The sequence below is a fragment of the Strix uralensis genome, chromosome 1 (assembly GCF_047716275.1).
Source record: "Strix uralensis isolate ZFMK-TIS-50842 chromosome 1, bStrUra1, whole genome shotgun sequence".
Lineage (NCBI taxonomy): Eukaryota > Metazoa > Chordata > Aves > Strigiformes > Strigidae > Strix > Strix uralensis.
Window position 1 is genome coordinate 150,622,895 of NC_133972.1, and position 14,384 is coordinate 150,637,278.

The 14,384-nt window shown below is 38.3% G+C and overlaps 1 protein-coding gene across 8 annotated transcripts in view; it reads right to left on the minus strand.

Annotated features, from left to right (window-relative positions):
- The window catches only part of STK3 (serine/threonine kinase 3), a 170,767-nt gene that overhangs the window by 153,017 nt on the left and 3,366 nt on the right, over nucleotides 1-14,384 (minus strand). For all 8 annotated transcript variants that reach the window (XR_012631028.1, XM_074885159.1, XM_074885212.1 and 5 more), the window contains exons 2-4: nucleotides 10,342-10,422; nucleotides 9,767-9,895; nucleotides 5,791-5,905 (exon numbers count right to left, since the gene is read on the minus strand). Coding sequence is in view for 7 of the 8 variants with exons in the window: in XM_074885159.1 (XP_074741260.1) it covers nucleotides 5,791-5,905; nucleotides 9,767-9,895; nucleotides 10,342-10,422 (325 nt within the window). In the remaining variant the exon portion in view is untranslated. The remainder of the gene's footprint in view (nucleotides 1-5,790; nucleotides 5,906-9,766; nucleotides 9,896-10,341; nucleotides 10,423-14,384) is intronic.

Sequence of the window (14,384 nt, forward strand, 5' to 3'; positions counted from 1 at the left end):
CCTGCAGTTTTCCAACATTTCCTCCACTTCCTCACCACAATAATATACAGCAATAAATCCATCTCAACTTTAAACACAGATTCTTTTATTGTAAAATAAAATATATATGGAAGAAGGATATGTTGTTCTGACCTTAATGAAACTTGGCTTAATTCCTTAGATTGAGACAAATTTTATTGCCCGGATTAGAATTTTATATGCAGAGAGGTTGACTCGAACTGGAAAGACATTAACAATTCAGCTGATATTTCTGGCTCTCCAAGGCAAACAATGTGTTTCTTTGAGGAGAAAGAGTGTGGGGGGGAGGTGGGCAATAAGGTTAAACTTCCACCCTTTAGTATAACAGGAGTAAGACTGAGTGTTTTGTGATGGGAAGTGTATATGGGGTACCAATAGAGGACTGACCTGATTAAACATTCATTTAAACAGCTACCTCTGAAAGACATTAGTATAAATTTCTTTATATTCTGTGTTTGCATGGTCATTTTATTGTTTCAGCAACTTAAAACTGGCATTACTGAAAATTATATACAGGAGGAGAAAAAATGCTGTTGCTTACATTAAGTAATTCTAACAAACTTTTCTTTGAAAGATCTTTAGCACCTCAAATTTAAAAATTAGTAGCTGACTTCGAACCATGGATGCAACTTCTGCCATTCTCCTAAAGTCTCCCCAAACTTGCCTTCTGAAACGTGGGAGAGGGAAAGGAGATCTGTTGAATATGCAACTAGATAGTCTGCATATCAGAAAAAAACTTGAAAATACTATCCGTCCCTGTCCCCAACATATTATAGCCCCTCCCAGCCTTTAGCAGTGACTCGACTGCAGAAACAGATCAGTAGTAAATATAAACATTGGGAAACCCAGCAAATACAGCCATTAGAACTGAAGTAGTATTTCGTAAGCTTTCTTCCAAGAAGCACACTTTAAAAACAGGAAGTCAGTGAATTATAAAATGCTTAGCATTGTAACATTACATAGCTACCATTTTAAGACTGCCCACAAAATTATCTCCAATATTTTATGCACCTACCTTGGGTAATCTAGGTGGGAAACTACAGAAATCACCCAGGAAGCTAGTTCTCCTTAGAACTGATCTGTAGATATTCACAGCAGTATCTGACTAATTAATAACAGTATTTATTTTAATGGAAAGATGAAGGTCAAAAAGTTTGGGGAAAGATAATTCTGTCTTCAGAGCAAGCCCTTTAGTATTTTGCAAATAAATACCAGACCTCAGATTATATACTATTTTAATAGCATATAGAGTGATTCCTCACTGAGTGAGCATGATTCACTAACACTGAGTCCTGTAGAAAAAGGGAGAAAAGAGGACAATTAGTGTTTCACACTGCACATGTACCAGAGGATGCTGCATGGCCAATCCTGGTTCTGAAACTTTCAACTTCTGAATGCTTTTTTTGGCAGCCTTATTTGCATGTAGATACATAGTTATTTTGGAAACAGACAAGTAACAATGTAGTAATTTGCTCTTCTTTCATGACAATTAACCAACACATAACATGCATCTTATTTCTGGCACACAAATACTTTTTTTCCTGGGATGAAAGCTAATTTTCTCCTATGAGCTAATTTCCAAGCAGATGGATACTGTTTAACTGCAATGTTACAAGAAAGGTCTATCATTCTGAGATTCAGACACCACAACCCATTTTTGAAGGAACCTGTGCTGCTACTCTAAAGAGCCAAGGAAAAATAGTTCCTAAAAATTGAGATAATGCCACCCACTGTTTATGTAACAGTCAATCATTCAGAGACATAATAAGGAGTTTATTTAGACAAGCAATAATCTCCGTGTAGCACTGAAGAAGCTAGTATAGACTACCTTGGTTTGTAAGGCTAGACACAGAATAAGGCAACCAGGACATTTGGGATCAACTGCTTTCCTCCTCTTCCTCAGTCTGGCTGTATAGAAAAGGACGTGAAGAGTCTTGGCCTAAAGACCAGTCTCTGAATAGTAACACAGCTGACTAGCCTATTGATTCAGTTCACCTCCCAGAAGGCTTACCGACAGAATATGGTCAGCAGTATATCCAGGATGGACTTGTCTATTGTCTTAACTTCTGACCACCAAAATCAGTTAAACAGGTTAGTCGTTGCAGAAGCAATTTCAGTCTTTGTGTACGGACTGGCTGGCTACTAATTAATCCACGTAGGCTCAACTGAGGAAGTTATACTGTGATAGATGCTACTTAAACAGAAAACATGAGTTATTAGGCCTTAGATAACCAATTCACAGCTGCAAATCACATGTGCAGCAAAGGCCTACAAATTCAAACTATTTTAACTGTGAAATTACTGAGAAACATGACTGCTTAAAACTGCAAAATAACATTCTTATGAACAAAGTGCCTTCAGCCCAGAGAGGTAACAAAGGCCTGCCCTGGACCTCCACAGTAGCATATAGAGAAAACAAAACCAGAAGGACATTCAAACACAGTATCTAGAGATTCAGATAAACTATTCATTTGAATTACTGGAGCTTAAACACATGAAAAAAAGTAATAGCTAAGAAAACATGGCAGAAGATAATCAGTAAGAATACATGAGGCAATGTATATGTAACAGACAAATAAATTGGTACGTAAAGGAAGTCACAGTTTAGATACAGGGTGCAGGACCTCTGGACCCAACAGCACCAGTAGAGTCGTACATTGCTACACTTGTTACTTACAATAGTGTCCCAAACAAGAAGGCTTTGTGTCATAAATCCACTGCATAGCCACTGCATGGTATGCTACAGCCATCTGAATTTGATCCCCAAAAGAGACCAGATTAGAATGACTCAGCTAATCATGATCAGTCGATGAGCAAGTGCACCCTAAATTATCAGTAGAGAGGCAGGGTCACTGGTGTCTCTGTACTCCCTGATATGTTAACAGCAGCCAGCAGGACTAAGTATTGCCTCACGTTGTAATTATCTCATTCTATTGCAAGCTGCCACTGAAAAAGTCAGTCTCATTCCCTCTTTTCCTTCCCTTTCCTCACTGCTCATTCCTAACGTCTCTCTCGCATCAGATCAAGCCACTGTGCTGCCACAGTAAGTCCTGAGCTAGCGCACAAGGGGGTGGGGAGGATAGACTAGAGAGGAAAAAGTACCCCCATCAAGCTGAGCCAAGATTGCCCTGCAGCCACACAATCACCACATCTGAGGCATAGAGAAGGCAGCAACAGATCAGCCAGGTTGGAGGATAACAGCGGAACCACCTTTTCTGGCGGCAACACACAGACTGTATAAGATACATGTACCTCCCAAATCAGTTTGGGAAAAGCAGACAAGACTACATATACAACTTTGTTGCCCTGGACTGATGAACACCACACCTCAGATGAGCCAACAGGCATCATAAGCTTGCTCTGGTGCTGCTGATCTCTTTGGCATGCTAGAAGACTCCAGGGCAGAACTCCAGGGGTCGATTTAACTTTCAAGTAGTGGCTTGGGCCTCTTGAAGAACATGCTCCTGTCAAGCTGAAAACCTCTCTATATGAGCAGGCTCCCAACAGTTACTAAAGATTTCCTTTACTTTGAATTCCGCTTCCCTCATTTTTCATCCATTAGAGCAAAGACCAGTGTTGTTCACTTTCTAGACAAATAACAAAACTTCTGAAGTAGGAGAAACAGAGATACAGAAAAAGATCAGTAAGTTATTACGTTTTAGAGACAAGCAACAAGGGCAAACGCATAGTAGCGTTTCCTCCCCAAATATGAGGAGACATCCATCTTTCCTATGACTTATTTTGACATGATCATAGAATCATTTAGGTTAGAAGAGACCTTTAAGATCATCGAGTTCAAATGATGACCCTAATAATCAATGCATTAAAATAAGGGTTCTTACTTCAATTCTCTCTTCCTCAGTTTCTTTTCCTTACAAATGGAGAAGCAGGAAATAAGCTTTTCCTTGGCCCAGCCACAGTCTTCATTTGACAGCTCAGGAAAAATCACAGAACACATAACCCTGTGTGTCTTGGCCTATTCAGTAAACATTCTGACAACAGAAGAATCAATTCCCTCCTCACTTCCAAGTGAAGATACTTCTTTTTTTCTTGTGAAAAGTACAGTGAAACCAATTCTTATTTCCATCTAGTATTCCCAAAATGGCCATTTTACTCATACCCTCTTTTTTATATTTAAACCAACTACCCATCTATGACAGAACTCCTCATTTACTCCACTACGGGTATATTACTTGAAGACCCTCTGGTGTGGAAGTTCGGACACCCTCTGGTGTCCATAAACTTCTCAGTACAAAGCACATGCAGATGTGCTTTGTATAACTTTACACCAACCAGTATTATTAGTGTGCCCAACAACTCCTTTATAGAGCTCTACTAGGCATATGCTGCATGAAGCGCCTTTACAAAAGGTACATTAACTTTACCCTCATTACATGTACCCATGTATTTATTGATTATTCTATTTCTTAAAATAAAATTTATGCTATTTAATCATCAACTTTAGCCACAAACAGCAGTAGAAAAGTTAGTTTGTCTGATCATTGGTAATGCATTTGCTGAGTCAAACATCTCTTTCCCTCAAATCTCTAATAGCTCTACTATGTCAATATCCTAAAATAGATATAAGAGAAACTAGATGGCCTGATTTATTTAATACACAGATACATACGCACACCTTTATTAAATAAAAAATTTTAGCATTTTATCAATGCACACACAAGTTTGCTCATTTTTCTAAATCCTGTTTTAAATGGAACCCTTTTTTTTTTTTTTTAAATTCTGGACTAGCTTGCACCATTTCTATTGGAGCTTACTGGTGTAAGGACACCAGGTTTTAAGGCTGCAAGAACTCCACCAATCTCCCATTGGTTTTGGTTTTTCCCCAATCATCAGTTCTCCCAGTCATCAGTTCAACATTACAGTAGCCCTGATGCAAGCCACCCTTTCTAAAGGGGCTCCCTCTAGTCTGAACATCACATCCACTTCCCAATAAGTCTAATTCCATTTTCCATTATGCCCTGTTTTCTAAACCTAAATACTGTTTTTCTCTCTGCTCCCAGGTATGGTGCAAGGAACATTTCAGGGCATGTTTACAAAATGTAAAGAGCTAGCAAGTAGGGGGTCATCTCACAGTATTTGTTGGTAAAATTAATACCTTATGTTACAGCCTACTACTGAAAACAATGGACTCAAAGGAACTAAATATTATTTGACATCTACAACAAAACATTCTTCAGAGAAGCTGTTTCTTAAGTAGAACTAACAAAGCCTGTTTCCTACAGGTTTGCATCCTCCTCTATGTTACTGCTGTTATAAGCCCATTAAGACTCTTCCATACAACCCTCATTTTGGTTTCTTCTCACATTACTTAATTGGCATCCCTTCCCATTCTCATTCCTTGAGTAACACAGATTACTTCTCATGCTCCCTAATTACTGAGTGGGAGCAAGACAATTCTATGCTTGTTTCCAAACCATGCATGTACTAAGTGGCCTGCTGACAGACTGTGAGGTGGAAGGGGTAGGGGGAAGAAGCCACACACTGTTTTGCTTTTTACAAAGCAGTAAGTTTCGAGTAACTTACAGGATCTTCACATTTCAAAATGCATTTGCTTCTGCTGATGATCACTCCACAGAGGAATGGACAAACAGATAGTCAGAGCAACCACACAAGTTTGTTTCCTGAGGAACTAAGGCACAGATATGCTCCTTGGCATCAGACAAGATCTTGTCTGACTTTTATTCTGGCTTCTAGTCTTAATTCATAGTTTAATTTTAATAAATGCCATACATTTTTTGAAAAAAAACTCACCGTCTTATTACGAAGTCTAATAATGTCCGAAACAGAGCCAGCTCCACAATATTCCATAACAATCCATAGATCTGTGTTCTTAAAATAGCTGCCATAGTACTTGACAACATAGGGACTAGACGGGGAAAAAAAAGTTAGATAAATAGATGAATTCTTAGTGTGGGGAAAAAAAAAACATCAAAAGTGTTGTTAAAAATTACAGTTTGACACACACTAACACAGCTACAGAGCAAGTGTAATCAAAGACATTTTTAAATTGATTAGCTTAACCAATGCCTTGTTAGAATAAAGTCTGACTGCTTAATAAAATTATAAAGGCACTACTACATCACAAGCTTTCAGTCATCTTCAAATACAGACATAGTTTTCCCAAACATTAGTCTTCTGATATAAAGCTTTGCTCTTCACTCCTCCAAGGCCTCTCAATTTTTAACTCTTCTCAACTTCTCCAAGTTATTGAATGCTTCCCTTCTTAAAAAGATCACCTTGTTTTCTTCTCTCATGAGCAAAAAAACATGAAAACTCACCCACGTTTTTCTGGTTTTGCAAGCATGAACTTATTTCAAGTACAAAACTAGACTTCCATATTAAACAAAATGTAGTGTTGGTTTGAACAAGACTTCTGGATTCGCAAGCGCATTTTCATATTGAAGTGTCTCATGTGAAGAGATGATACTGTCATAAACAGAACATATTCCTTTGCTACTCATCAGTTTGTCACTTGACATAATGGTTCCTCAGAGGTACTTACAAAAGAAAGGCAGGAACAGATGTGGTAAACATAACAAGGATCATCCTTCAGAAAAGTGATTAGATGGTGTGTTTATGGAAATAAAAGTTTGGAGTTTGGGGTTTTTTTGCAGAAACTTAAGCAAAGGAGGTTACAGTTAAGATTGCCATCCACCTCCCACAAAGTCAGGAAGTAAGATACTGAGATCTCAGACAGTGGCTTCTGGTCAGAACACCTGCATTGTGAGGTAAAAAAATCAAACACTATTTTGTTTTGGAGCAAGGAACTGTATTTTAGGATCAGCATGTTTGGCAGCAGTATTTTTTTGTAAGAAAACTGATGTAAGAAAAAGAAAGGACCTATGGTTGCCTCCTGCAACATGGTGCTATCTTTATAAAAGATAGGTCGAAACTATCAGCAAACTACTTCATTAAAGACCTAGTAGTATAGGAACTTGTCTTTACAGAAGGCAATGTGGGTCAATTCCCTCCTAACTAATTAAAATCTCTACCATTTAGAAGTACAACATACCATTCTTGCCCCTTATAAATTCCTGAAGTGAGGAAGGTTACTACTTCTTCTGAAGAAAACCCACTGTTTTTCATTACCATCTCTGCTGGACTTACACTATGCTAGTATTCTCAGCAAAAATTGGGTATTATTACAAATCAGGACAAGATGATCTTTTCAAAACATCAAGGGCGGTGCAATCTCAAAACACCATTCACATTTGCCTAAAGCTTTGTCCCAGTTAACTACATGGGCCAGCCTTTTCCATATTAACTGCTTGTCTTGGAACCTACATTTTTCCCCTTAGTTCTAGAAAAAGACATGGAAAAGAAAGAAAGGTAAAGTGTTAAGATTTAATCATCTTTCCTTTGAGATGCTGCAACAGCTCAGTGCTTTTCTATAATATCTGAGGAATCATCACATGTGAAAATAAAGTACTAGAAAGTGTATCATCCCTCCCATCAGTACTGCACAGCACTGTATTTGCACAAAGGCACATGACACATACAAGCACATAGTGCGGAGTTGCAGCCCAACCCTCTTCTCAGCCACAGAATGGCTGCATCTTGTCCAGTGAAGGAAGTTTGTGTTCTAAAATTCTGAACTCTTACACTTAAAAAAGTTACACAATAGTACATGTCCAGCAGATACTAAATGCAACACATTGTTCAAAGAAAAGCAGGAAACAAAGAACAAGGGCAGAGAAAAGGAGGGCAGGACAGGGGACACAGGAATAAGATGGAGAGTAGGCCCACCTAGAACAAGAATGAAAATGTCACAAGCAGCACAGTACAGAAAGAAAGGTGAAAAATTTAGAAGATTCTCAAGTATCTTTGTCAGTATATTTCACAGACATTTGTTTAGCAGTCCTGGTCTAGTACTAGGACATTTCAATCCCAGTCTAGTACTTAACAGACATACACACACTACAACCTATACCACTGCTTCCAGTCAGCTCACATGGCTCAAGACTGTGTAGAGACTAAGGGCCGCTATCCTATCACTGACCCCACGGAAGAACTCTGAGAATTCATAAAGGCGCTGTTTTCCAATTTACTCAATGTCTTCCATTACATAAGGGAAGAGAAATGAAGCAGAGGAGATGAAAAGAATTAAAAGCACAACAAGAAGAAGAATCAAAGTAAACATATTTTAACTCCTCTTCCAGTGCACAAGAAGAGCTGAGGACCTACTCTGGGGATCAAATCTAGTTCCACAGTTAGGCAGACAAACAAGATTCCTGCTTCCTTTTTAATCTGTACCTGTTACAAAACTCCAATTGGCCAGACAAAAATAGTCTCAGAGACAAAAAGGAGGAGCCCTGAAAAAAATTCAAGGGGCCCAAACCCTTTTAGTATCACCTGGAATAAGGTTATCGCACATCTTCATGGAATGTGGGGAAAAAACATAAATCCTTCCTTTTCCCCCCATTCCTCTGCCTACACATTTAACAAGCTTCTAGTGTTCAGAGCAGTCAGTGACAGAAGGAAATGGATTACAAGGTCCAGTGTGTTCATAGGTCACAAATACTCAGATCAAGGCTTGCAGGCAAAGGTTCTAGAGAAGTTTGAAAACCAGCTGCATTCTCATGTGCTAGATACAGTGTATTTTGAGGTCTCTATCACTATATTTATTTAAGGATAAATATTTGGACCTTCTCTCCTCCTTAATGACACCATAGACAAGATGCTGTGGAGCAGTATGATCAAGCTCCATGTAATAGCTGAGCAAAACATTCAGCAAGAAATCTGAATTAATTCAGACTCCATTAAAAGGATTATCTTTAAATCTGCAATGACTACTGTTCATTGCCAAACAAGAGCAAATTTTTCATTTAAAGACAGAACTTCAACACCAACACACCACAAAAGCAGTGTTGAGAAATAACAGACTACCTGCTACAATACAATCCACCAAGTTAATGACTAAAGCAATCAATATTTTAAGGAAATTTTTGCCTAACTAGAGTGCAAAGCCTTCCTGTTTGCACTCAGAGTCACAAACAGTAGACTCTTGTACCACTGATCAGGCATGAATAAAGACTCACCCTAGCAAATCTGACTTTGAAGTTGCAGCCAAAACCTTAAAAGATTATCCCCCCGAAAAAATACAAATAAAAAATTGATAACTCCATAGAAGAGAGGAAATGACAAGTTATTTCTGCATCCTTGCAGACACTTGATATTAAGGCTTTGATTCCTACAATACAATCATAAAGTATCATTTGTGAACAAGTGTAAAGTAAAAGTCCTTCAGAACTACTACAAGATTGTTCACTTTTAAAAAGGTATGTTCCTGCATGAAAAAGCCAACCAATAGAGTACTATTTTGAAAGTTAACTGCAAGCCTTTAATCTCATGCTAGAAACATATTTATCAATCTTGTGAAATAGGTAACTTCAAATTCACAAGGCCTAAGACATTTACAGGAAATATTAACCTTCGGGCTTGTCAGTGCAAGTAAAGTGAAGCAAGTATGGAGAATTCTAAGCAGAATCAAATACTTAATTCTTTCAACAGTTTCTGTTATGTACACTATTTGTACTTCCTTCAATCCAAGCTAAGGATAGGAGGAGGTCTGCAAAGTGGTTCCTTTAAGTAAACTATCCAACACAGAGTGCTTTAATTTTCCATGTAAAAAAAAAAGTTTGCAGCTGTATACGTTTCAGCTATATTCACAAGCACAAATACATGTTCACACAGACTCTTGGAAAGGGAGCTGAATTGACATACCTACCTGTCACATTGTTGCATTATGGAGATTTCTTTAATTATTTCTTGAAGATCTGATTCCACAGGGACCTGTTTAATTGCTACAACTTGTCCAGACTCTTTGTGTATTGCTTTAAACACACTACCATAAGACCTAAAAATAAAAGAGATTTTTTTTTTTAAACAAGGCAAACTGCTTCTTATCTCTACTATGCAGAAACTTTAAAAAGTCACAGAAGCCATATGTTCATGCAGAAGTTTGAGGGTTTTTTCAGGCTGCAAAGAATTCAGTTCTATCAGGACCTCAGGGAAGACGTGCCTCTGAAGAATGAATCTTTGTCAAGACGTAGTGTATCTAACTCCAGTACAGGTGCAAGCACCTCTGCTGCCTTAATAAAGAAGGGACATCAAAAATGTATCAATACATTTGGGGAAGCGTAGAAATCTACTGATGCATGTATTTGCTTTATTATTAAAACTTGTCTAGAGAAGAATTCCTTAGGCCATTTACACTCACTCTCTCTGTAACTTAATATTCCAACACATGCTTTATATACTGTTTCCCTCTGATCCCATCCCCTCATAAATAGCTGCACTTACCCTTCACCAAGTTTCTCCAGAACATCAAAGACTTCTTCAGGCTGCTTAGTTAAACTATCTTCACTTAGCTTTTTCAGTTTGCTAAAAGAAACACAAAAGTTATTTGTTTGTTTGGGGGGGGAAGACACAGAACTCAAGCAAACTTTCATACAAGTGAGCAGATAGAAAAAAGATTATAAAGAAAAACATATTCTCATGAAAATAAAATGCCTAATTAAAGTGCAGTAGTAAAATTTTAATCAACCATCATAAGATGAAGAAAGTTATGACAATTTGTCATCATCACTTTCCCACTAATGTTTGCTCAACTCAAAACAGCATGGGAGCAATTCACCATCCAAACCACTTCCCTTGCTAAAGCAGAAACAGCCAAAGAATACAGTAAAGCTCACCTTTCATCAAAAAGCAGCTAGCACGCAAACACATGCTCATTACTGCCTAGAGTACGTTACGTCGTTATCTAAGAAAGTATAAGCCAATCCTTCACCCACATGAAATATCCACTTTCTAAACTATACCGCTCAAACCAGTGAGCTACATCAAGTTAAAAGCAGAACCCAGAGTCAAGATGACTCTGGAAACATGTGGTAGCACTTCACCTTCACAGGTGGTTGCAGAACTTGCAAGGCTGAACTTCCAAGAGTTGAGTACTCTAAGAGTTGTTGGGGCAGTCCCTTGTTACATCTTTGCGAACGTACGTAGGGACAGATGCAACAAAATCCCTAATTACGTAACACCACCATATTTTGCCCTCCAGCTCGCTCTCTCTCCCACAGTCTCAAATCACTCAGTATCACCCTATGAGTTCTCCCAGCTCTTCCAACCCACTCTTACCACTACCCTTTGCCCTTTACCAGCAGTCCTAGCCTTTCCCCAGTCTCCAGCATTCCCATCTATCCAGCCCCCCAGGCTCCTGGCAGATCTCAGAACCCAACTTGGCTGCAAGCTTGCAGCGGAGCTGACACTGAACAGCTCAGGAAAATATAACCATACACACATTGTGGTGAGGCCGGGTGGCTGCAACATGTAAATCCTTCACCCTAAAAGTTATAGAGAATTTTGCTACAAGATTGAAATAAGAAGTTAACTCTACATGATAGCCAAGGGTACTATTAAAGTAGAAGATGAGCTGAAGAGTAGCTAGTGCTGTAGTGTTAGATATACACAATGCATTCCGTATGCAAGAGGAGGAAAAAGAAAAAAAAAAAAAAGAAAATTTGAAGCACAGCAGATCATCGAGAACTTATGGAAAATATACTATCCTGTGACACTTTCCTGGAAATGAATACCAAATAGGGGAAGGCAGGGGGGCTCGGTCAGAAAAATTATCAAATGTAACATTGGAAGACAGTGTTCTAAAGAAACTCCTTGATATTAAGAGATGCAATTCTGTGATATACAGAACCAATAAAAATTAAAGTCAAATGACTGATGAAGAAATTCCTGAGTCAGAAGAGACCTGTGACTGCCAACCATCTAAGTAAAGACAAAAAAATGAAAGTAACCGTATAAGCACACAGGTCATATGGATTGGTGATAAAGAAAGCAAGCAAGGCGGAGGTGGGAAGGCGTACACGTTTGAATGTCAAAGAACTATTATTTCACAGATGTAGCAATTATATGAATACAAAAAGCATCCACAATCAGTAAGGAAAGGTGCATGAACTGCTGCAAAGACCATGCAGTTTGCTAGAGCAAACAGGCAGGAAGTTGGAAAGCATGCGTGTTTAAGAGAAAATAAAAATCTCCACAGCAAAGGAAAGGCACAACTCAGGAAGATGAAGACAATCAGCAGAAAACTCAAATGAGAGCAGCTAAATAAGGTTTGCAAAAGTGACCTACAAATCAAACACAAGAACACATAACAACTTTGCTTTCTTTTTCACCCCCTCTCTGCTAGAGACTAGAAAGCAGAAAGATGAAACTTAAATTTTGCAGAGAAGCACATTACTGAGCAAGTGTAAATTGGGACAAATAAAAATAAGGGGGGGGAGATTTTGCATGTATTACAGAAACAAATCATTATTTTTGCTTCTTTTTTGATCAGATTACCTACAGCCTTAAAGGCAGCATTCACAGAGTAAGTTACTGCAATCATCGTCTGCTTGTCATCAACAAAAAGCGCACACACAGTAATCTTACAATACCAGCAGAGCCTCAAAATAGAAAAAGTATGACCATTAGCTGAGTCTCTCACTTGATCAGAGAGCTGCATAACAGAAGATGTACTCAACAGAACAGTGGAGGGACTGAACTTTTTAGTAACTGCAGAGGGAAAACATACAGTAACCTCAACCAAAGATATCCACCTGCTCATCGAAAGAGCAATGCCTTCTAAAATGAGAAGGAAGAGAAGGAAAAAAAACCCTCCATACCAAAAGGGTTCAACCAGCACCATTAACACCAAGGCATTGGGAGTGCTTGAGAAGAGTTAGGGAAACAATCACAAACAGCCATAAACTGATCAAATCCACTGTCACTGTGAAATAATGGATTAACTGGAGTACTTAAAGAGACAACCTGGAGGCCAAAGAAATAAGCATTCTGTAGCTTTACAACTGTTTTCACATTATCCAACTCTGACAAACATATTATGGGACCCAATAATACTTAACACTTAAGGCAGCTAAATGCTAAACCTATTTAGAGGAAGAAAGATACATCAACCTCAGGAATTTCATCACCAAATACATGGCTCAAAGTACTTCACACTCCTTCATAAATATACTGTAAGAGTACAGATGCTAGGTCCAGTGTTGAAGTGACAGTATTAACATCACAGGTCTTTGAACTATAGAAAGATTCTAATGACTCAGACTGCTCAATGGTTTCTATTTCTAGAAGCTTAATAGAATTCCCAGCTCTTTAACTACAGAACAGCATGCAAGATACCCTGAAAGGATCGAATAAAGAAAGCATTTATGAAAACTTCATGAGGAAGATGATGACTGTTGTAATTGGCTGTAAAGCACTAATTAGAATACAAGAAGAAAAGACTAGAAATATTATTATATTGGTTAAAAACAAGCAACGAAAACTTGGGACAGAGAAACACATCTAAGACTTCAGAATCAGCTTCTTAACCAGGAGTTATCTCTGTGTGTGTCCTCCTATCCACACTTTGAAAGTGTGCAAGGTAAGACATATAGAACCAAACATTTCAGAAGGATCACTGCTTTTCTAAAAGCATTAAAGTGTTCTACATGGGGCATGAATACTATGAGCACCCAGTAAAATACTTATCTGCTAAGGCATGACTAGAAATATGAGGGAGGGGGGAGGGAGGCATAACTGAAGAGACAAAGAGCTCAAGAACAATGAGAGAGAAAGGTGTCTCATTCCTCTCCCTCATGGGTCCTCTACTTTAACACAAGTGTTTAAAACAGAACAAATCAGTAAATTCAGGTACTGTTTTATTCTGGCCACAGGATACAAGTGCCATATATATATATATTTATGAGAAAGTCTAAAAGAGATGTGTAGAAGACAAGTATAAAAGCTGGGTAGAAAGTCATTCTGATTTTTTTGCTCTAGAAAATCATCAGGTAGTGACTATGGGCTATTTCAATAGGCTTCCAGAAGGAAAGCTGTTCCTGAAAGCAGAAGGACTAACCAAACTACACTTCTGGGACAACAACAGTTGTCAAAAGGATTTTCTTGCTCCAGCAGGTTTGACTTTTCTCATAACACCTAGTCTCTTAAGAAAAATACACCCTAGCAAAAAATTTATACTTTTATAAATCCAGTTGATGGGAGAAAACATTCATACTTAGCATGACCAGAATCTTACATGTCATTGAGTACATCAGCAAAACTCCACATAACTAAATGCAGAAAAACCTGAAAACAGTAGAGGCACCCAAGACTACCAATCCTATCATAAAGATCAGAAAAAATCTGAACCGGGACCTGAAAGAGCAAAACATTTCCCCCCCCCACCCCCATACATGAAAAGTATGAGTTTAGTGTCCTACAGTCATTACACACAGATTTTACAAAATAAATTGGTGATGTGCTACAGAGGTAGGCATAAAGAAAAACCT